At 39.9% G+C, this 25,937-nt stretch overlaps 1 protein-coding gene across 1 annotated transcript in view; it reads left to right on the forward strand.

Annotated features, from left to right (window-relative positions):
• Positions 1-671: 671 nt before the first annotated feature.
• LOC126187984 (zinc finger protein 34-like) overlaps positions 672-25,937 on the forward strand; it is a 65,021-nt gene continuing 39,755 nt past the window's right edge. The window contains exons 1-5 of the mRNA XM_049929392.1: positions 672-833; positions 1,770-1,916; positions 1,994-2,150; positions 20,553-20,954; positions 23,796-24,066. Of these exons, the coding sequence (XP_049785349.1) occupies positions 696-833; positions 1,770-1,916; positions 1,994-2,150; positions 20,553-20,954; positions 23,796-24,066 (1,115 nt within the window). The 5' untranslated portion in view covers positions 672-695. The remainder of the gene's footprint in view (positions 834-1,769; positions 1,917-1,993; positions 2,151-20,552; positions 20,955-23,795; positions 24,067-25,937) is intronic.

Here is a 25,937-nt window from a genome sequence, read left to right on the forward strand (position 1 = left end):
GTCCCTGTCATTCAAAAATTCACTGTGCACTCACAGGAAAGAAACACTAGACTAAACAAACAGCGTCATTATGCGACGACCTCCTGTCCGCAAGCTACGAGTTGTCTGCTCATTGGTGCCCACATATTCGGGGAATGTTGCGCAAACCTCCAACACCACTTCCAGTTTGCACATATGTTCTCCTATACAGAACTAAGGGTATATCTGCGCAGACAGACTGTTTCGTGTAAAGGGGCCTCTAGCCGCCTGTTACTACTTAGTTGTAAATAACGCCTCTAGATCGATAACTACATTATTTGATGATTATCGTTGTGGTCATGTGACTATTAAGTAATACCATGACTTATATCACAATCCCCTATTCCACAGCTCTCTACGCGCTCCGCGGAGGTGGTATCAGTGTATGAACCACAGTTACAGATCTACTCGTATTGACGTTTGACCGTAATCTGCTGATGTCATACCTAATGACAACAGGAAACATATGATAATGGACATTACTCGTACACGCGGATGTTCTTCTGAGATTTTAATTCACGTAGAACTATAAGATCAGTAGTTCAGTTAATTTGAACCATAAACAGAAGCAGATCAATTCTGGCTTCGAAAACAAAACCACCCAACAAAACCAATGCTGACAAAATTGCCTCCGCTCTCTCCAAGTCCGCGTCCTATACTGTAGAGTCTCTGATAAAATGGCTCCAAATGCCGGAGGGATTGAAAATTATTGTCGTTTATGTGCAGTTGAGGGGAACGGTGGTATTTTTATTTACAGTACGGAAGGCATGGGACTGTGTCTTGAAGAAAAGATAATTCAGTGCTTGAGAATTGAAGTAAGGAACGACATGCTTTTCCGTGTTACAGAACTTTAGTGTGTGGATGTATCTTTTGCGTCAATAGCTGTCAATGTCGTGTTGACTAATTAAAAAGACGAAATCTAAATCATTTTTCCGTTGATGTACGATTTTACCGCAGCACCAAAACAAAAATAAAATGGGCAACCAGAAGCAGTTCAATAAGCATTTGGCCTACCAGTGAAGTCCCGCATCCTTACCAAAACAAAACATTAATCCCTTGTGTAAACATAAAATGGACTGTGAATCAGAATTACTATTCTGTTTTAAAGTATGCTAGGAAACGTATCTGAATTACCTTAGACGTAGCATGAAGTAGATATACACACAAATTTATACAGAGTAGTTGTGCAAGAATGAAAGAAAGAAGTGCTATTGACACCATTTTCAGTTATTACACTTTCCATGGTCAGAAATTCCACATCTGTTGTTTTGTGTGAGAAGTTGCTTTTGCCGTTTCCCTTCATGAGTCATAAATTTGGTGATTAGTACACTATTAACCACACTGTTGAGTGTTTTTAATACACCTTTCCCCCAGAAATTCAACTATATGTTTTTGTGTGTAAAACGTTTGTAAGCGATACTCATAGTCTAATGCTCGTTTAGACGCTTATTTTCTTCACAAATAAGCTGAATAATGAATTATAACCTCACATACTAGTACATATAGAAGATCCTGTGAATACCTATGAAATTTTATGTAACTTACACACACTGTCTGTATGAATTGGCTAACTTATCCCGTTTGGATTTGGAGTAACACAATAAGCACATAACTTGTTTGAGTCCATATTGAAAACTAACTTTTCAAGCTCTGTATATAAGTCTCCATTTCTTTATATTGTGCAATAATTACTTTCTTCTTGTAAAAAGTTTGTTTCTGCTTGTAAAAAGTTTGATTAATGCTGTTAACAGGTATCTATGTACGACCATCTACCGAAGAAGGTTTGTGATAAATGCCATAATCAACTTGATGATCTGCATAGGTTCACTGAAAGAGCAACAAGAGTTCAGCATACGCTAGAACTACTTCTGCAGATAAAAGCAAGATATAATACATTGGTATGTTATTAAATAAATGGTTAATGTAATACCTTTTTGTACCAAATAACTGGATCTATTCTAATTATATGCCACAGGTTGTGGAAAAAGCCCATGATGACCAACCCATAGAAGTCAAAAATGATCCTGACGATATGCACATCAAGGATGAAATGCTGGAATTGCCACTTAATGTAACTTTGGAGTCTGATACTGAAAATGATGTGGATAGGAAAACTGACAGCTGTGAAGAAGGTACTGGAAATGGGCAGTTAATAGAAGTAGAACAGGTTCATTGCAAAAGCCTTTGTGGTTGTGTTAATAGAAGTGTTTTTACTTAAAACTTAATAAATGATGTGTGAATATTTTTACAAAAAGGCCACTTTAGTGTATATTACCACTGGGGATAAAGAAAAATTAAGTGTAGACCTATATCCTTGTTGTCTTCTTGTCATGTACCATATGTTCATTCTACACCTCATCATTGCTCTATGTAAAAAGAATACATCTTCTAATTCTTCCTGCGGTATTTTTTGTGCTTTCTTTTTCTAACAGGGATTGCATCCCATGCAATCCTTGTATTGACAATCTTCTGTCAGTTTATCATTTCGTAATGTATGTTCAGAAAGATAGCAGACTACTGCACTTCATTGTGCAATATTTATTAACTGTTGTTCTATCAGAAATAATTCACTTCCATAATTACACCTCATTCCCAGTGTCTCTTCACTGTTTGAATGCACTCCATGGTATAGTGCCAAATTACACTGTCAAATTTCCTTGATATGAGTCTGCTGAGACCAAACCATATGATTAATGTGGGTGAGCCAGGACAGTTGTATGATATTTTATGTGATAACTGCAGATCAGAAGTAGTGTATAGGCAAGTGCATTGTTGCAGTGCCACTTCCAATGTTTTTTTTTATGGTATATTTCACACAAAGGCTTTAAAATCCTTTTACAGTTTCTTTGTGTACCATATGATCATGGTATCTAATGCACCTTTTCTGAATTTACATTTCTGTTTCCGTTTTTGTAGTGAAAATTGTATTAAATATAGCACTGACTTGGACATTGGGCTATACTCCACATCTGTTACCACTACATTTATTTTGCACCCAGATTCATTGTCTCTGCTTGCCTAGAATGTAACCTTCTAAACTAACATAGATCTCAGGCTATGCTGCAGATTAGTCTTGTCACCGTAAACAAAATTGTGGGTGGAGGTGGGTGGGAGGGGCTGGTAACACTATCACACTCTTGCCATTTAGTTTTTAGTGTACAATAATAGTTAAGTGAGAACTTTATGAATTGTAGTGCAGCTAATTGCTAATACTAAAAGTAACGCATTTGGTCTTATTTGAATGTGACTGCTTGTATGCTTGGTGTAAGACCAGAGTTTCTGCTTTAATGTGCACTGGTTGTTGTAGAGTATCTTGGATGTAAAAATGCTCTGTCAGGCACACTTGGATCATACATAATATGACAGCAGTTTTATCTGACTGTACAGATATTGCATTAAGTTTATCTGGAGGGCATATGGTGAATATGAAGTTTTTGAATGGCCTTGTATTTTATGCATGATCTCTTAAATTCCTTTGTCTCTTACGTCAAGCAGATAGTTAAAAGATGGAAAAATACTATAAATGGAAGGCAGTTAGTTGCAGTAATTTTATCAGCACCTATACTTGAGTTTCTTTCAGAGGATGTTGTCACTCACTGCAGAATCAGCTATTTCTTTCATGCCAACAACTCTCTCTTTCATCAATTATTTACAGCTCTTCTATACTGCACAAACTTCTGCCAATTATCTTCTGCATATAATAAAAGGTCTCATCTTCACCCTGTAGATTAACAGCTTTTATTTTCACATCTATGAACCCATATTTAGTTTCACTGTATGTTGCATAAATTTTCGTACAATTATCTCTCTGTATTTTTTTATTTTGCTATTTGTTTATTATTCATTCTGTTTTTACTTTCAGTTTCTCAAATTTGTTTCTGAGTGGCCTTTATTGCTGCCTTCCTCTATGATCCTTTGCATTCCTTTATTTTCTTCTTTCATCAATAAGTTTTACTATTTCTTCAGTTATACATGGTTTTTTGCCTCTGCTGTATGTGTGGAGGCCACTATGAAATTATTGCTCTTTCTTTCTTGTACTAGCAAACAATATTCATAATGTCTTTTGAATAAATAATATGAGACAGTTTGGTGGTGGCAATTCGTTCCAGTGGACAGCTGGATGGTTGTCACATCCCATAAAATGCTGTGCAGCAATTACAGTAAAGCTGATATGTAATATGACTGCGTCCACAGATGGCCTTGTTTCTGTTAGGACAGGATAAACCTGTGGCAGAACTAGAGTAGGATGTGGTGGATGGGCCTAAGTCGTCTTCCGAAAGGGCATGCGCCATATGGCAAGTGTTTGGGAATAGGTGAGGCATAAAAATGATCTAGGTTGCTGTGTACATCTACATCTACATCTACATCCATACTCCGCAAGCCACCTGACGGTGTGTGGCGGAGGGTACCTTCAGTACCTCTATCGGTTCTCCCTTCTATTCCAGTCTCGTATTGTTCATGGAAAGAAGGATTGTCGGTATGCCTCTGTGTGGGCTCTAATCTCTCTGATTTTATCCTCATGGTCTCTTCGCGAGATATACGTAGGAGGGAGCAATATACTGCTTGACTCTTCGGTGAAGGTATGTTCTCGAAACTTTGACAAAAGCCCGTACCGAGCTACTGAGCATCTCTCCTGCAGAGTCTTCCACTGGAGTTTATCTATCATCTCCGTAACGCTTTCGCGATTACTAAATGATCCTGTAACGAAGCGCGCTGCTCTCCGTTGGGTCTTCTCTATGTCTTGTATCAACCCTATCTGGTACGGATCCCACACTGCTGAGCAGTATTCAAGCAGTGGGCGAACAAGCGTACTGTAACCTACTTCCTTTGTTTTCGGATTGCATTTCCTTAGGATTCTTCCAATGAATCTCAGTCTGGCATCTGATTTACCGACAATCAACATTATATGATCATTCCATTTTAAATCACTCCTAATGCGTACTCCCAGATAATTTATGGTATTAACTGCTTCCAGTTGCTGACCTGCTATTTTGTAGCTAAATGATAAAGATCTATCTTTCTGTGTATTCGCAGCACATTACACTTGTCTACATTGAGATTCAGTTGCCATTCCCTGCACCATGCGTCAATTCGCTGCAGATCCTCCTGCATTTCAGTACAATTTTCCATTGTTACAACCTCTCGATACACCACAGCATCATCTGCAAAAAGCCTCAGTGAACTTCCGATGTCATCCACCAGGTCATTTATGTATATTGTGAATAGCAACGGTCCTATGACACTCCCCTGCGGCACACCTGAAATTACTCTTACTTCGGAAGACTTCTCTCCATTGAGAATAACATGCTGCGTCCTGTTATCTAGGAACTCCTCAATCCAATCACACAATTGGTCTGATAGTCCATATGCTCTTACTTTGTTCATTAAACGACTGTGGGGAACTGTATCGAACGCCTTGCGGAAGTCAAGAAACACGGCATCTACCTGTGAACCCATGTCTATGGCCCTCTGAGTCTCGTGGACGAATAGCGCGAGCTGGGTTTCACATGACCGTCTTTTTCGAAACCCATGCTGATTCCTACAGAGTGGATTTCTAGTCTCCAGAAAAGTCATTATACTCGAACACAATACGTGTTCCAAAATTCTACAACTGATCGACGTTAGAGATATAGGTCTATAGTTCTGCACATCTGTTCGACGTCTCTTCTTGAAAACGGGGATGACCTGTGCCCTTTTCCAATCCTTTGGAACGCTACGCTCTTCTAGAGACCTACGGTACACCGCTGCAAGAAGGGGGGCAAGTTCCTTCGCGTACTCCGTGTAAAATTGAACTGGTATCCCATCAGGTCCAGAGGCCTTTCCTCTTTTGAGCGATTTTAATTGTTTCTCTATCCCTCTGTCGTCTATTTCGATATCTACCATTTTGTCATCTGTGTGACAATCTAGAGAAGGAACTACAGTGCAATCTTCCTCTGTGAAACAACTTTGGAAAAAGACATTTAGTATTTCGGCCTTTAGTCTGTCATCCTCTGTTTCAGTACCATTTTGGTCACAGTGTGTCTGGACATTTTGTTTTGATCCACCTACCGCTTTGACATAAGACCAAAATTTCTTAGGATTTTCTGCCAAGTCAGTACTATAGAACTTTACTTTCGAATTCATTGAACGCCTCTCGCATAGCTCTCTTCACACTACATTTCGCTTCGCGTAATTTTTGTTTGTCTGCAAGGCTTTGGCTATGTTTATGTTTGCTGTGAAGTTCCCTTTGCTTCCGCAGCAGTTTTCTAACTCGGTTGTTGTACCACGGTGGCTCTTTTCCATCTCTTACGATCTTGCTTGGCACATACTCATCTAACGTATATTGTACGATGGTTTTGAACTTTGTCCACTGATCCTCAACACTATCAGTACTTGAGACAAAACTTTTGTGTTGAGCCAACAGGTACTCTGAAATCTGCTTTTTGTCACTTTTTCTAAACAGAAAAATCTTCCTACCCTTTTTAATTGGGTGTGCAATGTAACACCAATTTTATAACTGTGATTCACTGATGTAGTCATAGGATACTACTTTTTTTGTAAAGTGTGTAATGTTACATCACTGTACATTTAAATTTAGTTGCCAATCTGTAACACCTTGAAATCTAACCAAGATCTGATTGAATGTTTCTGCAGCTCTTTACACAAAATACTTCATTATAGATAACTGTATCATCTGCAAAATATATAACATTGCTGTTAATATTGTCTATTGGGTCATTAATATACAACATGAACAATGAGGGTCCAAAAACTCTTCCCTTGGCACACCTAAAGGTACTTCTGCATCTATCAGTGAGTCTCCATACAAGATAACATGCTGTATCCTCCTCTGCCAAGTCACAAATAATGTTCAGCTGCCCATATGATCAGTGTTTCATTAATGGTCATTCATGTGGTACTGACTCAAACTCTTTTCAGAAGCCAGTAAATATTGCATCTACTCAATTTCCTTGATTTGTGGTTTTCAGAATGTTTTGTGAGAAGAGTGTCAGTTGTGCTCTGCACAATCTCTGATTGCCGAATTTATGGTGGTTGACATGGAGGAGATTGTTCTGTTCTAGGATTCTACAACAGGCATGCATGTGTGAGATTGAACAGTTCTGTAGTGGATCACTTATGTTACCCTTCTCCTAGACATGTGTGATCTGTGTAAATTGAAGGTGGAGGGAGTTAAAGGGAAGAGAAGGGACTGTTGATGTCAGCTGCATTGGGACTTGACACAGAATCAGCGGCAATGAGTGAAAATGTGTGCCAGATTGGTATTTGAACCCGGGCTGTCCTGCGTACTAGGCAGTTGCATTAACCGCTGCACTAGTTGGAGACAATGTTTATTGCAACTGCACAGACTATGTCGGCATTCCTCTCAGCTGACACATACTCCTATGTAGTGCTACCTATGCGCAATCCCTATCTATGTCCTCCAAGCTCGCCACTTGGAGATTCCTGCAGCACTCTGACATAATTGTGCATCCACAATGAAAGAGATGGATCCATTGCCCATCAAAGTGAATCAATTATATGAATGCGTGGTGTCTGTTCTTTTGGACATGTCTGGATGCACATATGCAGAGCACAATTATGCCTGACCTTCTGCAGGAGTCTCCAAGTAATGAGCATGGAGGACACACTCAGGGGCTGCAGTTAGGTGGTGTTAAGTGGGCTGGTGGGTTGGCCAAGAGGTGTGCCAAGATAGTCTGTTCTATTGGACATGTCCGATAGAACAGACGCCACACATTCATATAGGTGGATAAGTGGGATGTGTAGTTTTTTCTCAATCACTGAGCAGGCTTTTCATTGGATCTACACTATATACTCTGGTTAAAATGAAAGCTTGCTCAGCAGCAAATTCTGTATAGTACCTGTTAGGGATGACATCAGGCCTTGGAGCAGCAGATAGGCAGGCTGCCCCCCCCCCCCCCCCCCCACACACACACACACACTTAAGAAAACTAATCCACAAACATATTTTCCATGACATATCGTCATCTGACTACCTTCAGGAACAAAGTGCAAATATTCAGTATAATTCCAGACAGGAATAACTGAACTATATCCTTCACCCTGGCTTTTACTACTTATTACTGTACAGAGAAATGAGGAACATCGTATTCGCAGTTCTTCCCACCCTCAAAAAGTGGTATTACACTGCACATCCAATCTACACAATATCCTAGACCATCTTTGTGCCTCATCTACACCTAATCCTGTGCCATATGGGACACACCCTTTTGGAAGACTAAGGCCCATCCACCACATTCTACTCTAGTCCTGTCACAGGTTTATCCTGTCCTAACAGAAGCAAGGGTGCCTGAGGAAGCAGTCGTATTACATGTCAGTTCTGCTGTAATTTCTGCAGAACATTTTATGTTCACATGACCACCATCCAACTGTCCATTGGAACAACCACCAACATACTGTCTCTCATTATATATTCAGAAGACGTTAAGAGTATTACTTGCTTGTACAATAAAAAAAGAAATAATTATTTCCATAGTGGCTTCCATACATACATAAAAAGCAGAGGCCAATAAGCAATGCATAACTGAAAAAGTAGTACAACTTATTGGGATTATTTGACTTGCGAGAGAACATTATGGAAATGTTGAAAAACATGAATTGATGGACACTTGAAGATAGACACAAATAATCCTGAGAAACCCTAGTTACAGAAGTTCAAGAACCAGTATTAATTGAAGAATCTGGGATATTCTACAGTGCACTATGTATCACTCCTGTGTGGACCTATAAGACAAAAGTAGACTAATTACAGCATGCACAGAGGCATGTAAGCTGTCATTCTTCCTGCTCTGCACATGATTGAAATAGGAGGAAACTCTAACATGGTACTATGATAAGTACCCTCTGCCATGTAGTTCACAGTGGTTTGCTGAGTTTTTGTGTAGGTGTAGATGTGATGGCCTTTGTAAGACTATCAGCTTACAAGAAAGTCTCTCCCATGTAGCCTGGCTACCCATGGACCACTTGCCTGCAGTGATGAGCAGTCCCTAGAGTGGTATACTGTTGGTTGTATTAAGGCTTTCACAGGAGCATTACCTCCTAATCTAACCTGCATACAGGTTTCCCATGCCTTTCCATATACACCCCTTTGCCAAGAAACCAGCTGTAAATGAAACACCTACCATCACCTAATATTATCCTGCACTGGAAGAACTGAACCATTTCCTTCACCAGGGCTGTGATTACTTAATTTTAGGTCTGAAAAGGAGGACATCCTACCAACAATCCTTCCCACTGTGCCAAAGCATTCTGTCACCCACACAACATTCTAGTCCAATCTTCCACAACACCTACTCCCAGTCCCTTACCACGTGGGTTATTAATGTGATATTCTGTTGCCCACCAAATCGACACAGTATTCTAACCCATCTACTGCTGTCCACTAGCCACATGGGTTATACCTCTGCATAAGATCCAGGTGCAAGACTGGTCAATATAGCCATCTGCCACGTCCTACTCCAGTTCCATCCCAGGCGTATATTCTCCTCTCGGAATAAGGACCACTTGTATAAGCAATCAACATACACCAGCTCTTCTGTTATTTATTCACAGTGTTTTATGTGGGCATGGTCAACAGTAACCTGTTGCCAGGATCAGAGTTGACAACACTGTGTCAGAACTCGTCTTTGAGCACACAGTGCTCAATTTCATTGGCTGGTTTCCAAACTATGACATCTAGATCCTTCTGTCCCCCACCACCCCGCCCCAAACCCACCCCCCTTTCACACCCCGTTTTCCCAACACCAGTTGTCTGAATTGCATAAATGAGAGTTTTCTAGCAACACAGCCTTCTGTTTCGGTATCATCCAGTCCCCTGTCTCCTCTAAACATTGCACTACATCCATTTCCACCCTTGCCCCATGACACTCACTTTCATCCTGCACTCATGCTCTGTTCTCCAGTCTTCCTCGTCCTCTGTTCTAGCTGCCTCTCCCAATAGCCCTCTACATTATTGTGCACTGTTCTCAGTACCCCTTGCCTGCAGATGAAGTGAACTCATTGGTGCTGCATTCCTATCCCATGCACATGCTGCCTCTCCCTTCCAGCCAACCGCCATCCTACCTCAACCAAACTATCTGCTCCCCATCTCCTTCCCTTCCCCTCCACTACAGCTCTGAGAAACCTTCACCCCAGTTGAGCTACAGTGCCAGAACATCGAAGTCAGCCAGGACAGTGTAGCTGCAGAGATTTTGTGTATGTATGTATGTATGTATGTATTTATCTGGGGGCAGGGGAGAGGGGAGTATGCTCTGTAACTCTGAAAGAGGATTTATCCAGAAAAGGGTAGATCGCTACTCACCATATAGAGATGTTGAGTTGCAGACATGCACAACAAAAAGACTGCTGTAAGTTTAAGCTTTAGACCAAAAGACCTTCTAAAGTAGAAAACATGTACACTATCACTATTTCTGCCCTCTGAAGCCAGACTGCACACAGCAACTGCATGTCATAGGATAAGATGGTGAGGTCAGGAAGAGGCTGAGGCAAGGAGGGGGAGGAATAGCAGGGTAGGTGTGGGAGAAGGTGCAGTGCTGCTTGTGAGAGCATGCAGGAACACAATGGAGACAGGGTAGGACTGCTAGACGCAGTCAGGAAGGTTGGGGGGGGGGGGGGGGGGGGGGGGCAGGAAGGGAGAAAAGTATAGGAGTAGAAAAAGAGTAATGGGTGCATTGGTGGTATAGAAGGCTGTGTAGTGCCAGATTGGGGGCAGGGAAGGGGATAGGTGGTGAAGGAAAGGACTAGTGAAGGTTGAGGGCAGAGGGGTTTCTGGAACAGATGATATATTAAATGGAATGAACAGTCTAATAAGTTCGAATATGGATTGACAGTAAATTGAAGGAAGATGAAAGTAATGAGAAGTAGCAGCAATGAAGACAGTGAGAAACTTAACATCAGGGTTGATGGTCACGAAGTCTGCTACCTAGGCAGCAAAATAACCAGTGATGTACAGGGCAAGGAGGGCTCCAAAAGCAGACTAGCACTGGCAAAAGAGGCATTCCTCGCCAAGACAAGCCTACTAGTATGAAACATAGACCTTAATTTAAGGAAGAAATTTCTGAGAATGTACGTTTGGAGCACAGCATTGTATGGTAGTGAAACATGAACTGTGGGAAAACTAGAACAGAAGAGAATCAGGGCATTTGAGACGTGGTTCTGCAGACGAATGTTGAAAATTAGGTGGACTGATAAGGTAAAGAATGAGGAGGTTCTGTACAGAATTGGAGAAGAAAGGAATGTGGGGAAAACACTGACAAGGAGAAGGGACAGGTTGATAGGACATCTGTTAAGACATCAGAGAATGACTTCCATGGTACTAGAGGGAGCAGTAGAAGGGTAAACTGTAGAAGAAGACAGAGATTGGAAGACAGCCAGCAAATAAATGAGGACGTAGGTTGCAAGTGCTACTCTGAGATGATGGGGTTGGCACAGAAGAGAAATTCGTGGCAGGCTGCCTATCTCTTGGCCACATTTTGTTGGTGGCCCTTCATGCAGACAGACTGCTTGTTAGTTATCATGCCCACAGAGAAATCAGCACTGTGGTTGTAGCTTAGTTGGTAGATCACATGATTGCTTTCCCAAGTAGCTCTGCCTTTGATGGAATAGGCAGTTCCAGTGACTGAACTGGAGTAGGTGGTGGTGGGAGAATGTGTGGGACAGATCTTGAATTTAGGTCTATTGCTGTAATATGGGGGCAGGGGTGGAACACGAGTGGACAAGGAAACTGCATAATTTCGGTGGGTGGTGGATTACCACTGTGGAGAGTTGGGAATAATAGTAAGTAGGATATTAGTCATTTCAGGCCACGATGAGATGTGTACATCTACATACATACATGGCGGAGGATATCTTGTACCACTACTAGTCATTTTCTTTTGTATTCCACTCACAGATAGATCAAGGGAAAAATAACTGTCTACATGCTTCCATATGAGTCCTAATTTCTCGAATCTTTTATCGTCTTGGTCCTTATGCAAAATGTATGTTAGTGGCAGTAGAATCATTCTGCAGTCAGCTTAAAATCCCATTCTCTGAATTTTCTCAGTAGTGTTCCTCAAAGAGAATGTTGCATTCTCTTCAGACATTCCTATTTGAGTTGATGAAGCATCTCCATAACACTTGCATGTTGCTCGAACCTACCGGTAACAAATGAGCAGCCCGCCTCTGATTTTCTTCAATTTCCTTCTTTAATCTAACCTGGTACAGATCCCAAATACTCAAGCAGTACTCATGAATAGGTCGCAGTTGTGTCATATATGCAGTCTCCTTCGTAGATGAACCACCCTTTCATAAAATTCTCTCCATTCGCCTCTGATTTGCTTCAATTTCCTTCTTTAATCCAACCTGGTACAGATTCCAAATACTCAAGCAGTACTCATGAATAGGTCGCAGTTGTGTCATATATGCAGTCTCCTTCATAGATGAACCACCCTTTCATAAAATTCTCTCCATTCGCCTTCCCTACCACAATCCTCACATGTTTGTTCCATTTCATATACTTTGCAATGTTTTGCCCAGGTATTTAAACAACTTGACTGTGTCAAGCAGCTCACTTCTAATGCTGTATCCAAACATTAGCTGTTTGTTTTTTGTACTCATCTGTATTAACTTAAATGTTTCTGCATTTAGCGCCAGCTGTCATTCATCACATGAACTAGAAAATGTGCCTAAGTAATCTTGTATCACCCTACAGTCACTAATCTTTGACACTTTCCTATAGAAAACAGCATCATCAGCAAACAACCACAGATAGCTGCATCCTGTCTGCCAGATGATGCATATGTTTAGGAAATAATAGCAGTCTTATCGCACCTACCTGTGACACTCCTGACGATACCCTTGTCTCTGATGAACACTTGTCGTCAAGGGCAACATACTGGGTTCTATTACTTAAGAAGTCTTCAAGCCACTTGCATATCTGGGAACCTATTCCGTATGCTCGTACCTTCATTAACAGTCTGCAGTGGGGTACTGTGCCAAATGCGTTTTGGAAATCAAGAAATATGGAATCTGCGTGTTGGCCTTCATCCGTAGTTCACAGTATATTATGTGAGAAAAGGGCAAGCTGAGTTCCACATGGGCAGTGATTTCTAAAACAATGCCTATTTGTGTATATAAGCTTTTAACTCTCTAGGAAACTTGTTATATTCAGACTCAGAATATGTTTTAGAATTCTGCAGCAAACCAATGTTAAGAATATTGGTATGTGATTTTGTGGATCCATTCTTTTACCTTTCTTATATACAAGAGTTACCTGTATGTTTTTCCAGTCACTTGGGACTTTCCACTGTTCAAGAGATTCATGATAAGACAAACTAAGTAAGGAGCCATTGCTGTAGACAACTCTTTGTAAAATGGGATTGGGATCCATCTAGACATGGTGACTTATTTGTTTTCAACTCTTTCTGCACCAGGGATGCCTATTACTGTATCACTCATATCTTTGTGCAATGGTCATACAGTGGTGTGTGTGTATAAGATTCTCCTTTGTGAATGATTTCTTAAATGCAGATTTAAAACTTTGGCTTTCATTTTGGTATCTTCAACAGCCACACCAAGCTAATGAAGGGAGTGACTGGACATCAGACCAACTTACCAATTTTACATAGGACTAGAATTTTCTTTGGTTCTCAGCCAGATGTTTTGCTAAGGTATGATAGTGGTAGTAGTTGTTTGCTTCGCACACAGATCTTTTCACAGACGCACAAATGCCTGCTAGCCTTTGCGTGTTGTCATTTGCACATTCTCTTTTGAAATGAGAGTCTGAATAAACCACAGTGGATCTTTTCTCTGTTTAATCCACTTATGAATCACATACTTGTCCAGAACATAATTTACAATCTGTTTAAACTTTGCTTATAATTCCTCTATGACATTCATACTGGAATTAAATGACTGCAATTGATTATCTAAGTGAGATGCTAACAACTGCTTATCTGCTCTTTCTAGCAAAACACCCTCCTACCCTTCTTGACTAATTTATTAACTTTCGTAACCATAGTCACTATGATGACATAATGATCACTAATCCCTTTTTGTATAGTGATGCCATCGATAATGTTGTTTGTAGCTACAAGATCTAAGATATTTCCATTGTGTGTGAGCTGCCAAACTAGCTGTTGGAGACAGTTTCCAGAAAAGTATTCAAAACTATTTTGGAAGATTGTCTGCACCCCCTGCAATGAACCCATAGACATCCCAGTCTATACTCAGTAGGTTATAGTCACCTCCAATGAGTATTGCATGGTCTGGATATTTACATGGTACTGACTGTAGACTTTCTTTGGATGACTCAAGAACTGTCACAGCAGAATAGAGTAGCCAGTAAAAGTTAACTAGATTTCACATAGACCTGTTATATGCGACTGGATAACTTCACTGTCACACTGAGTTTCTACCTCAGTAGAAGCAATATTTTTATCAACTGCAGTGAACACTCCCCTTCCAATGGCATCTAACCTGTCCTTGCAATAAATGTTCCATGATTCGCCTAAGATCTTGGAGCTTCTTACTTTGCGTTTTAGCCAGTTTTGGTCCCAATAACAATTTGAGAGAGAAAATTTCTGGAGGACACTAAATTGGGAAATTTGTTATGAATATTTCGACAATTTACTGATAAAATTTTGACATACACAGCATCTTTACTCTCAGCGTGGTCTGATTGCCTACATGCGTATTGACTGGTGAGTGCTCATCAGAATACCTCAAACTACGTCATAGCCTTAAAAGTCCCGTGTGCACTCCACAAGTACTCTGCTACCCAAGTAGCACTTCCTTTGTGTAGTGCACCCCTGACCTATCAAAGGGAGTCCTACAATTCGCCACTCGATTTCGCACATCAAGAAATCTGCAGCCAAGACTATAACATACCTGATGAAGCCTTTGGTTGAGACCCTCCACTAAGCTCCAACCCAAAGGATCCTGATCAGCTCTGGAAACTATGCTGCAAATTGCAAGCTCAACTTGTACCCTGCACGAGAGGCCAACTGTCTTCACCGCGACTGCCAGCTACCTGAATGAACTGAGGATGTTCCCAGAACCGATGCAACAAACATTCCTGGTGCCGGTGTAAGCCACAACTTGTAGACAACTGCAACCTGCAGGGTCAATAGCTGCTGGCAAGGCCACCTCCACATTTCAGATAAGGCCCCCGGCTGACATACCAAGTGCACATTGGCTTTCTTTCCTGCCCGGAATGCTATCTTCCTAAGAGGCTTCATAGTGCACCTTAAGTTGGAACTCCTGATAATTAGCTAACTCCTGCCCGCATGTGCTTGCTTGGACCGTGATTAAGGAACAGCCATGTTCACTTACAGTGTGAATATGTTGGGCCTGGTGCCCAGCCTATCAAATCCATGGTGGAGAATGTGGTGCAGTTGCTCCAGTCATGCAGGGAGTGCTCCTTTATGGCCAGACAGTGGGAATTTGGGAGCAGGTAGGTGACTGGCATTAAAACTGAAGAAATTGCAAAAAGGTGGGAATTTAAGGAGATGGGACCTGGATAAACTGACTAAACCAGAGGTTGTACAGAGTTTCAGGGAGAGCATATGGGAACAATCGACAGGAATGGGGGAAAGAAATACAGTAGAAGACGAATGGGTAGCTCTGAGGGATGAAGTGGTGAAGGCAGCAGAGGATCAAGTAGGTAAAAAGACGAGGGCTAGTAGAAATCCTTGGGTAACAGAAGAAATATTGAATTTAATCGATGAAACGAGAAAATATAAAAATGCAGTAAATGAAGCAGGCAAAAAGGAATACAAACGTCTCAAAAATGAGATCGGCAGGAAGTGCAAGATGGCTAAGCAGGCATGGCTAGAGGACAAATGTAAGGATGTGGAGGCTTATCTCACTAGGGGTAAGATAGATACAGCCTACAGGAAAATTAGAGAGACCTTTGGAGAAAAGAGAGCCACTTGTATGAATATCAAGAGCTCAGACGGAAACCCAGTTCTAAGCAAAGAAGGGAAAGCAGGAAGGTGGAGGGAGTATATAGAGGGTCTATACAGGGACGGTATACTTGAGGACAATATTATGAAATGGAAGAGGATGTAGATGAAGATGAAATGGGAGATGTGATACTGCGTGAAGAGTTTGACAGAGCACTGAAAGACCTGAGTCGAAACAAGGCCCCGGGAGTAGACAACATTCCATTAGAACTACTGACGGCCTTGGGAGAGCCAGTCCTGACAAAACTCTATCAACTGGTGAGCAAGATGTATGAGACAGGTGAAATACCCTCAGACTTCAAGAAGAATATAATAATTCCAATCCTAAAGAAAGCAGGTGTTGACAGATGTGAAAATTACCGAACTATCAGTTTAATAAGTCACTGCTGCAAAATACTAACACGGATTATTTAGAGACGAATGGAAAAACGTAGAAGTCGACCTCGGGGAAGATCAGCTTGGATTCCGTAGAAATGTTGGAACACGTGAGGCAATACTGACCTTACGACTTATCTTAGAAGAAAGATTAAGGAAAGGTAAACCTACGTTTCTAGCATTTGTAGACTTAGAGAAAGCTTTTGACAATGTTAACTGGAATACTCTTTTTCAAATTCTAAAGGTGGCAGGGGTAAAATACAGGGAGTGAAAGGCTATTTACAATTTGTACAGAAATCAGATGGCAGTTATAAGAGTCAAGGGGCATGAAAGGGAAGCAGCGGTTGGGAAGGGAGTGAGACAGGGTTGTAGCCTCTCCCCGATGTTATTCAATCTCTATATTGAGCAAGTAGTAAAGGAAAGAAAAGAAAAATGTTGGGTAGGTATTAAAATCCATGGAGAAGAAATAAAAACTTTGAGGTTTGCCGATGACATTGTAATTCTGTTAGAGATAGCAAAGGATTTGGACGAGCAGTTGAATGGAATGGACAGTGTCTTGAAAGGAGGATATAAGATGAACATCAACAAAAGCAAAACAAGGATAATGGAATGTAGTCGAATTAAGTTGGGTGATGCTGAGGGAATTAGATTAGGAAATGAGACACTTAAAGTAGCAAAGGAGTTTTACTATTTGGGGAGCAAAATAACTGATGATGGTCTAAGTAGAGAGGATATAAAATGTAGACTGGCAATGGCAAGGAAAACGTTTCTGAAGAAGAGAAATTGGTTAACATCGAGTGTAGATTTAAGTGTCAGGAAGTCGTTTCTGAAAGTATTTGTATGGAGTGTAGCCATGTATAGAAGTGAAACATGGACAATAAATAGTTTGGACAAGAAGAGAATAGAAGCTTTCGAAATGTGGTGCTACAGAAGAATGTTGAAGTTTGGGTGGGTAGATCACGTAACTAATTAGGAGGTATTGAATAGGATTGGGGAGAAGAGAAGTTTGTGCCACAACTTGACTAGAAGAAGGGATCGGTTGGTAGGACATGTCCTGTGGCATCAAGGGATCACAAATTTAGCATTGGAGGGCAGTGTGGAGGGTAAAAATCGTAGAGGGAGACCAAGAGATGAATACACTAAGCAGATTCAGAAGGATGTAGGTTCTGGGAGATGAAGGAGCTTGCACGGGATAGATTAGCATGGAGAGCTGTATCAAACCAGTCTCAGGACTGAAGACCACAACAACAACATAGGTGACTGGAGAGACAAGTTATGGGAAATCTGTTTCTGTTGGGTAACTTCAGTCTGTGAAGGCTTCAGTGAGACCCTTGGTATATCTAGAGAAGGACTACTCATCACTACTGATGTGACAGCCATGAGTGGCCAGGCTGTATGGAAGAGGCTTCTTGGTATGGACTGGATTGCTGATGATTGGTATGTTTCAATATGGATGGAGGTACTGATGTAACCATCTTTGAGATGGAGGTAACATCAAGGAAGGTGACTTATTGAATTGGGGAGGACCAGCAAAGTGAATATGGGAGAAGGCGTTGAGGTTCTGGAGGAATGTGGAGAGTGTGCCCTTGCCCTCTTTCTGTCTCCTCACCCCTACAATCACCACACTACTACCTTCTACATGCTTCTTAAAGTCCATAAACCCAACTACCCAGGATGCCCCGTTGTGACCGGTTACTGTGCCTCCAGTGAGAGTACCTCTGCTGTCATAGACCAACACCTTCAGAAACTTGCCTGTAACCTACTCTTCTATATAAAAGACACCAACCATTTCCTTCACCAGCTATCCATAGTTCCTGTTCCTTTACCTCATGGTTCCTTCTCCATCACTATTAATGCCACCTCCCTCTACACTAACATCCCTAATGGCTGCGGCCTTGCTGCTATTGAATACTACCTTTCCCGACACCTGACTGACTCCAAACCCACAACCTCCTTCCCAGTCACCATGACCAAAAATACATCCTCATCCATAATTAGTTCACCATTGAAGGCATCACCTACAAACACATCAGTGGTACAGCAGTAGCACGCGCATTGCACCATCCTATGTCAACCTATTCATGGGCCATCGACAGGAATCCTCCCTTACCACCCAGATTGCCAAATCCCTTGGATTCATTGATGAGATCTTCGTGATCTGGGCTGAGGGTGAGCACACCCTATCCACATTCTTCCAGAACCTCAACATGTCCTCCCCCATTTTCTTCACCTGGCCCTTCCCGACCCAACACACCACCATCCTCAATGTTAACCACCACAACAAAGGTGACTACATCAGTACCCCCATCCATATCAAATCTACCAATGACCAACAATAATAGTGTGAAGAGGGTAGTTTCTACTCACCATATAGTGAAGATGCGGAGTTGCAGATTTGCAACAAAAAGACTGTCAGAAAGTTAGCTTTCTGACAGTCTTTTTATTGTGCCTATGTGTGACTCACCATCACCGCTATATGGCGAATAGCAAGTATCCTTTTCATAATATTGTTGCATGGCATCCTGGATATTCACCAGCAATACCTTCACTTTGGCAGATGTCAACCATTCCATACCAGGAAGTCCCTTTCATAAGCCTAGTCACCCTTGGCCATTGCATCTATAATGATGAGCACTCCCTCTCCAAATATACCAAGGTTCTCCCTGAAGCCCTCACAGACCAAAATTACCCTTCCAACCATGTACAGAAACAGATAACCCGTGTCTTGTCTCTTTAGTCCCCTACCACCTGCCAAATTCCCACTGTCCAATCACAAAGGAGCACCTCCCTTGTGACTCAGTACCACCCACAACTGGAGCAACTGAATCACTTTCTCCACCAGGGTTTTGACGTGTACCATCTATATCTTTCCCACCATCAGGTTTTCTGAATTGCTAAGGTGGGAACTCTCCCTGCAATATTTCTTACTTTCCTGAAACCTACTGACCTCAGCCTTCACTAGTCCCTGTCATTCACCCATGTATCCTCTTTCCTGTTCCCACTGAAGTACTACAACACAGCCTTCTATTGCACCATCACACCCACTACTCTACTTCTCTTCCTTCCCCCCCCCCCCCCCCCCATTCAAATATCCTGATTGCACATAGCAGCCCCACCATGTCCCCACCATCTTCATGCGTGCCGCCATGAGCAGCACTACACCCTTCCGCCACCCTACATTGCTACCCCCTCCCCTTCCCAACCCATCCACTTCCTTAACCCCACCACCCACAAATTACTACTTATACCACGAGGCGCAGTTGCTGTGTGCAGTCTGGCCTCAGTGGGCAGAGAACATGTCGTGTGTGTGTGTGTGTGTGTGTGTGTGTGTGTGTGTGTGTGTGTGTGTGTGTGTGTGTCTTTTCTACTTGAAAAGAAGATCTTTTGGCCGAAAGGTTAAATGTATAGGCGGTTTTTTGTTGTGCCACTCTGTGACTCAATGTCTATATGGTGGGTAGCGATCTATCCTTTTCATAATATTGCCAATATTCCATCCTGGATTTTCCATTGTTTGAAAGTTCTCTGTCTTGTTTATATGCCTATTGATGATCCTGTGTCTCAACTATTCGGTGAGTTGTAACCTTTACTCCTTAAATTCTTTATATTCCACCAGAGACTTTCCTACCAAGCTTATAAGGAGGGAGCATGGTTGGGCAGATAATACAGTTTGGGTTGTTTCGGGAAAGTGTAGTTGAAGGGATGGTATAAGAAAAGAATAACAGGGCGAGTTTTGGGTAAAAATGTATAAGACATAGTCATTGGTGTGGGATGGAGAAGAATGGAGACAGGTGCTAGAAAGTGACAGAAATGAAGAACTGCATCAAACCAACCTTAGAGATGATGCCTAAAACATATGGTACATAATAATAATAATAATAATTATTATTATAATTATAATTATTATTATTATTATAACAATAACAATAACAATATTCATCTTTCAACTTCATATATCTCTTGTTATGTTTAAAACACTACATTATGCCAGCAGGAATTCTTAATAAGAATCTGGAATTCCTGGAAAAGCCTGTATAAAGAGGGTACAGAAAAACAGCCATCAGTGTAAAGGTGCATTACTGTATGCAAATCATTTCCAAACGTTAAATTGAAGGGGTTGATCCACAAAGCTTTGAATTTGTAGTGTGACATTTATACTCTTATCCATATGTAATTTAATTGTATATATTTCTGTTACAGAATCCAAGACAGTTCTGGAATACAATCACAACACCAGTGACAGAGATGTCAGTACCTCTAGCCAGAGCCATCAATCTCCTCAGAGACGCAGAAAACTTCCACAACCAAGGAAAGCCCACCTGTCTTCTAAGTCCCAGAACATTCCAAGAAGACGCACTGTACAACATATAAAACCTCACAGTTCAAGTGGGGATGATGATGGTGATGATGATGATGACAATGATGGTGTTGATGATCACCAAGATGATGGCGATGGTGATCGTGATGATGGTAATGGTGATAGTGATGAGGACTCAGTTGGAGAAGGAGGAAAAAAAGAGTGTGAGGAGGAAAAGCATGAAGACATGAATGAAAAGTTTAGTGATGAAAGGCTACCTGCAGCAGATGAGTCTGAAGTAAATGGTATGTTTCAAGGTGTGCCATATTTATTTGCGTCATTCTGTGTGAAATCAATCAATTATAAAAGTGAACCTTGATGATTTTCAATTTGGTAATTTTTTTGTATCTATCAAAATAAGATAAAATCCAAAACTTTTGGACATTTAATTTTTAAGACATTAATTCTTAAAGTTTACAAAGTGTTTGATGTTTGTCTTGCTTGAAAACCTTGTAATTGCCATATCTCACAAACTGTTTGACTTACTGATCTGAAGTTAGAACCATTTTTATCAGTTTCTTACAAACTTTGAAAATAAGATCTATTTGATTGTAGTTGTGAATCTGCTAAATTTTCACAGATTTTTTTAAAAGTCAGAACTTCTTTTTATTGAAAAAAATGTCACTCATGTTAATGTCTTTGCCAAATTTCATGATGGTATTGCAATGGGAAGCTACTGAAATAAATTTTATCTTACTTCATTTGGTTTGTCCACTGCACCACAGCTGCACATGGTTTGCAGACTGGTTCATAAACTTAAAGTTTGAATGAAATTGTTGTGCACTAGTTAAGAACATTCAATTTATCATTTTAACAATGTAGTAAACCATGCCTTATAAAAATGTTTAAAAAGCTTACGGAGTTTATGAAACTTTATTTCCTTCCCAATTTGAAAATAATTTTTTGTTTTGAACAGTGATATCTCAGCAGCACAATGTAATCATAAAAAACCTTTTCTAACTTTTGTTATTGTCTTGTAGATTTTGAAGAAATTGAGGCACAGTGGCCTTTTTATGCTACTTCACATTTAAAGGGAGAGTGCAATGGTTTTGGTGGCACAGTAAAAAGGCTTGCAGTCAAAGCTAGTTTGCAAAATCCTATGAATAATCAAATATTAACTCTCTTCCAGTTGTTGAAGTGGGGTAAAACACACATATCATCAGTCACTTTTTTCTGCATGTCATATTATGAGCATGCAACAGAAGAAAAGAGCTTGACAAAGATTTTATGAAACCATAGCAGTCATAAAGAGGCAGAAATATAATGCATTTATTCCAATCAGCAACACCAAAATTAAATCATAAATTGTTTCTGATTTTAAGAATTTTGATGTTCATAAAATTCAAGTGGGACCATATTTAGATGGCATGGCCTTTGGACAGATTATAGGGTTTGTCACTTCTGTTTTTAACAACAAATGGTCAATGGGGGTGCTATCAGAATACGAAAAAGGATAAATAAACTTTTTATTTATGCATCCTTGTTGGCCAATTCCTTTTTCATACCCAAGAAGACTAGATAAATTAGCTAATCAGATTGTAAATTATACCCCCCCAACAGCCACCGAAAGTACATACATGAGATAGAGAGATTATAAAACTCTCATAGATTACATTGAAGACAGATATGTTATAGTATCATAATATGTCATTATTGCCTGTGTGGACTAGGTTTCGTCATTTAAAAGAAGGCTGTAATGTATAATTTTAGACTCTAATAAAATTGTATTTGGTTCACCATAATATTTATCTTTTTGAGGCAAGTAGAAAGTTTCTCACATCAAGGCACTCAAATAACACACAGTTAAACAGGAACATCATATCCAATGTTTAATTAATGTTAATGTTATTGTAAAATAAAGATAGAATTAAATAAATTGTTTATAATATTTATTGAGCATATGTTGTTATGGCATGTGTTAAAATATTTTACAGTTAACATTGGAAAACCGAATCTGAATTTAAAATGATAACTCTTATAATGCGATAAATTATTGATCACCAAATAAAAAATCCCAGTGGATTGACAGGATTATGTGGCATTCACAATGTATGGTCTAGAAATAAGTCCAAAATCCTACAGACTACATACTGAATGCTGCACTTATCATCAAAATAGAATTTATCTTAATATGTTCCCACTTGAATATCATTGTGAAATTTGGCACATGCATTACGAAATAGTGTATGACTTAATTTTTCCCCCAAAAGAAAAAAAAAAGATCAGGTTTTGAAATTTTAAGATGTAAAAAAAAATGTTTAAGAAAATTCAGCATTTTTATGAATATAGTGAAGTAGTGCATATTTTTAAAGCTTAAGAGAAACTGAATAAAATAGTGCAAATTTTAGATCTGTAAGCTAATAAATTTCTGAGCTATGGCTATTTTAAGGTTTCAAAATGTGACAAAAAATCGTACAATTTTGGAAACATCAAGAATTAATAATGCAAAAATGTTTGGTCCAAAACAAATCTTAATTTGAAATTTTTCATGTAAGCGACTTCTCTTATCAATGTACAGAAGAATAACAATATTTGATATGGCATGAACCAGAGTCATTAGTTGATTTCACATGAAGTGATTCACGTATGACACAATTACAAACCAGAAAGAGAGTGAAAATCCAATAAAAGATGAAGTGTTTTTAATGGGTATGAATGAGTGTTTATGTTATCAATCAAATTTTACATGTTTGGTAATAAAATTCGCACATTAATTGAATCAAACCAGATGAGAGGGACCCACATGTTAGAATGTAGTTCTGAAAGTTTGGATAGTGTTGTCACATGTACTTTTATGTGTATCTTTCAGCAGTATTAAACATTTCACCTTAAAAATGTGAAATGTACTTGCCAGCAGGTCTGTCTCACAGTTTATTAAATTGCAAAATTGGCAATTACTTCTGCACTTCCATCTGAAGTCTTTCCTCAGGTCTAGATATTGCTGTAACTGTTTGCATGCAACTCAATAAATTTTATAATAAATAAAATATCTTTTATACCGATATTCAGAGTAAAATCAGTATAACATTTACTTTCCATTCACCAAAATATGTATAATGGTAAAGTTGGAATGTGATATCTTACAGGTATGAATGGTAATGTTAACGGAGATGATTTTTGTGCTGATGAAGATGATAATGAAGAACAGAATGATAAAGAAGAATGGAAAACACATTGGGGCATAAAGTGCAACCAGTGTGACCAGATATTTCCTTTCAAATCACAGTTTGATAAACATTACATTAATTCCTATGAGAAGAAACCTGTATACACTTGCTCATACTGTAATAAAATGATGGAGAAATATTCAACATTCAGATCACATTGCTACAGGCATGTTACAGAAGGAAGATACAGGTGAGAAATTATTGTATTCACCATGTTCCCAAAATAAAGGTAACGGGAAACAAACCTCCAGCTACAGAATTCTCTGACTGCAGGAAAGTGGCTTACCTGCATGCTTGGCACAGTTATGTTACAGGACAATCTATCTACAACAGAATAACTAGGCAACACAAGAGAAGCAAGAAAAACCATTTAGTGAAATAATGTCCATCAAAATGTACTTAGCTTTTACGTGCAGCAAAGTGTGCCAGGCTGTAGGGAAATGATGGCTGATAATTCTAGCATTTCCAAATATGTTTCCACAGAAGCTGCTTAACTGGCTGTGCAATGTGCGGAGGTGTGCTGTCCTGTGTAAAAATGATCCTATCCACACTGTTGAAGGGTTGGAATGATGGTGTTCAAAAGACTCTCAGAGCATATACCAGTGATGGTACAGGTAACAGGACCTCCAAGATCAATTTCGTTTAAAAAAAAATCTGGCCCTACAATAAATGATGCCATCAACCCATGCCACACAGTTACCTTTGCAGAATGAAGTGGTATTGTTGATGTGTGAGCAGATTTTCCATCAATTCCCTGTGCACTGCATGTTTGCACACTATCATGTGACACTTCCTGCAGTGTTGTGGCCATGTCTTCTGCTGATGTCAGATCAATTGTTTTCCTCCCTCTGCCACACTGTACTTCAAAAGAAACTGTCTTTTCAAATTCCATACCACTTTCTCTGTACTTTTGGCAGGTATTGGAACAACACCTTTTTTCGTACCACTGAGTGTCCAGGACTTCCGCAGAGTTGCTGGCGCACAGTCACCATTCTTGTAAAAGAGCTTTACCAACAGAATGCTTTTGTACATTGAAACATGGATGCCAAGTGTCTCAGATGCAAACTGAGGCTCAGCTGTGTATCCCACAACCTCCTTTTATATATATATTCTGCCACTAAAAGTGGTAACATTTTTGTTAAACTTCTTTTTGTTTCCATAATATTTACCCCCTCTTTGGTAATATTCTGTTCAAATTTGGTGTCATGCTGAGCAGAAGTTTATTTCTTACTGTGTTTTAAAACTGGAACTTTGATTATAATCATCCTTTGTATTAAATGGGAGCCTTATTTTTGATATGTGGAAAAGCACCAAGCTCATGTTTCCAAATTGTACAATAGCTGCCCCATACATTTGATTGTACAGAAATGTTTAATTATGTTTATCATGCAGATAAGATGTTTCATGATTAAAAATTGTCAAGTGGAATTATATTTAGAAGAATAGGGCGAAAAGTGATCAGTTCAATTTCAGGTACAGTAAAACAGAACTTTAGTCTTTACTTATACTGTTTAATGGTGGGGGGGGGGGGGGGGGGGGGGAGGAGATAAGTAAAATTCACTTTGAGTGTTTGTCATTCGTAATATTCATTGTCATGTTTTGTAATAACTTGTGTGAACTCGTAGCCAGTGACATATCGTCATTTTATCTGGTAAAACAGAGGAATTGGTATAAACTGCAACCACAGAGCCATACTTGGTAGGATGTAAAATTGCAAGAGCTGTTGAAGGATTAGTGACAAAATTCAGAGGTTAGAATTACTTGCAGCAGTGACTTCTTTGTGTAAGTGGCTGCTGAGATGCTGGGTTTTATACTGATGGTGTGTTCTGTGAATAAATAGAACAGTTTTCTGTGACAGATCATTTGCTAGTGTCATATATTTTCACAAAAAGAAAGAGTGGTGTAACAGTATATTGACCATTATTTGTGTGTAGAATGTCAATTAGTGAGTCAAAGTTTGTCGTTGCTAGTATGATTTCAGTGTCAGTTACAGCAGTAAAGGCAACTGAGTGGCTTCTAGATCAGTGGTAGTCAACCTGGTATTACCACCCACTAATAGAA

This window comes from Schistocerca cancellata, chromosome 1 (genome assembly GCF_023864275.1).
Source record: "Schistocerca cancellata isolate TAMUIC-IGC-003103 chromosome 1, iqSchCanc2.1, whole genome shotgun sequence".
NCBI classification, from domain to species: domain Eukaryota; kingdom Metazoa; phylum Arthropoda; class Insecta; order Orthoptera; family Acrididae; genus Schistocerca; species Schistocerca cancellata.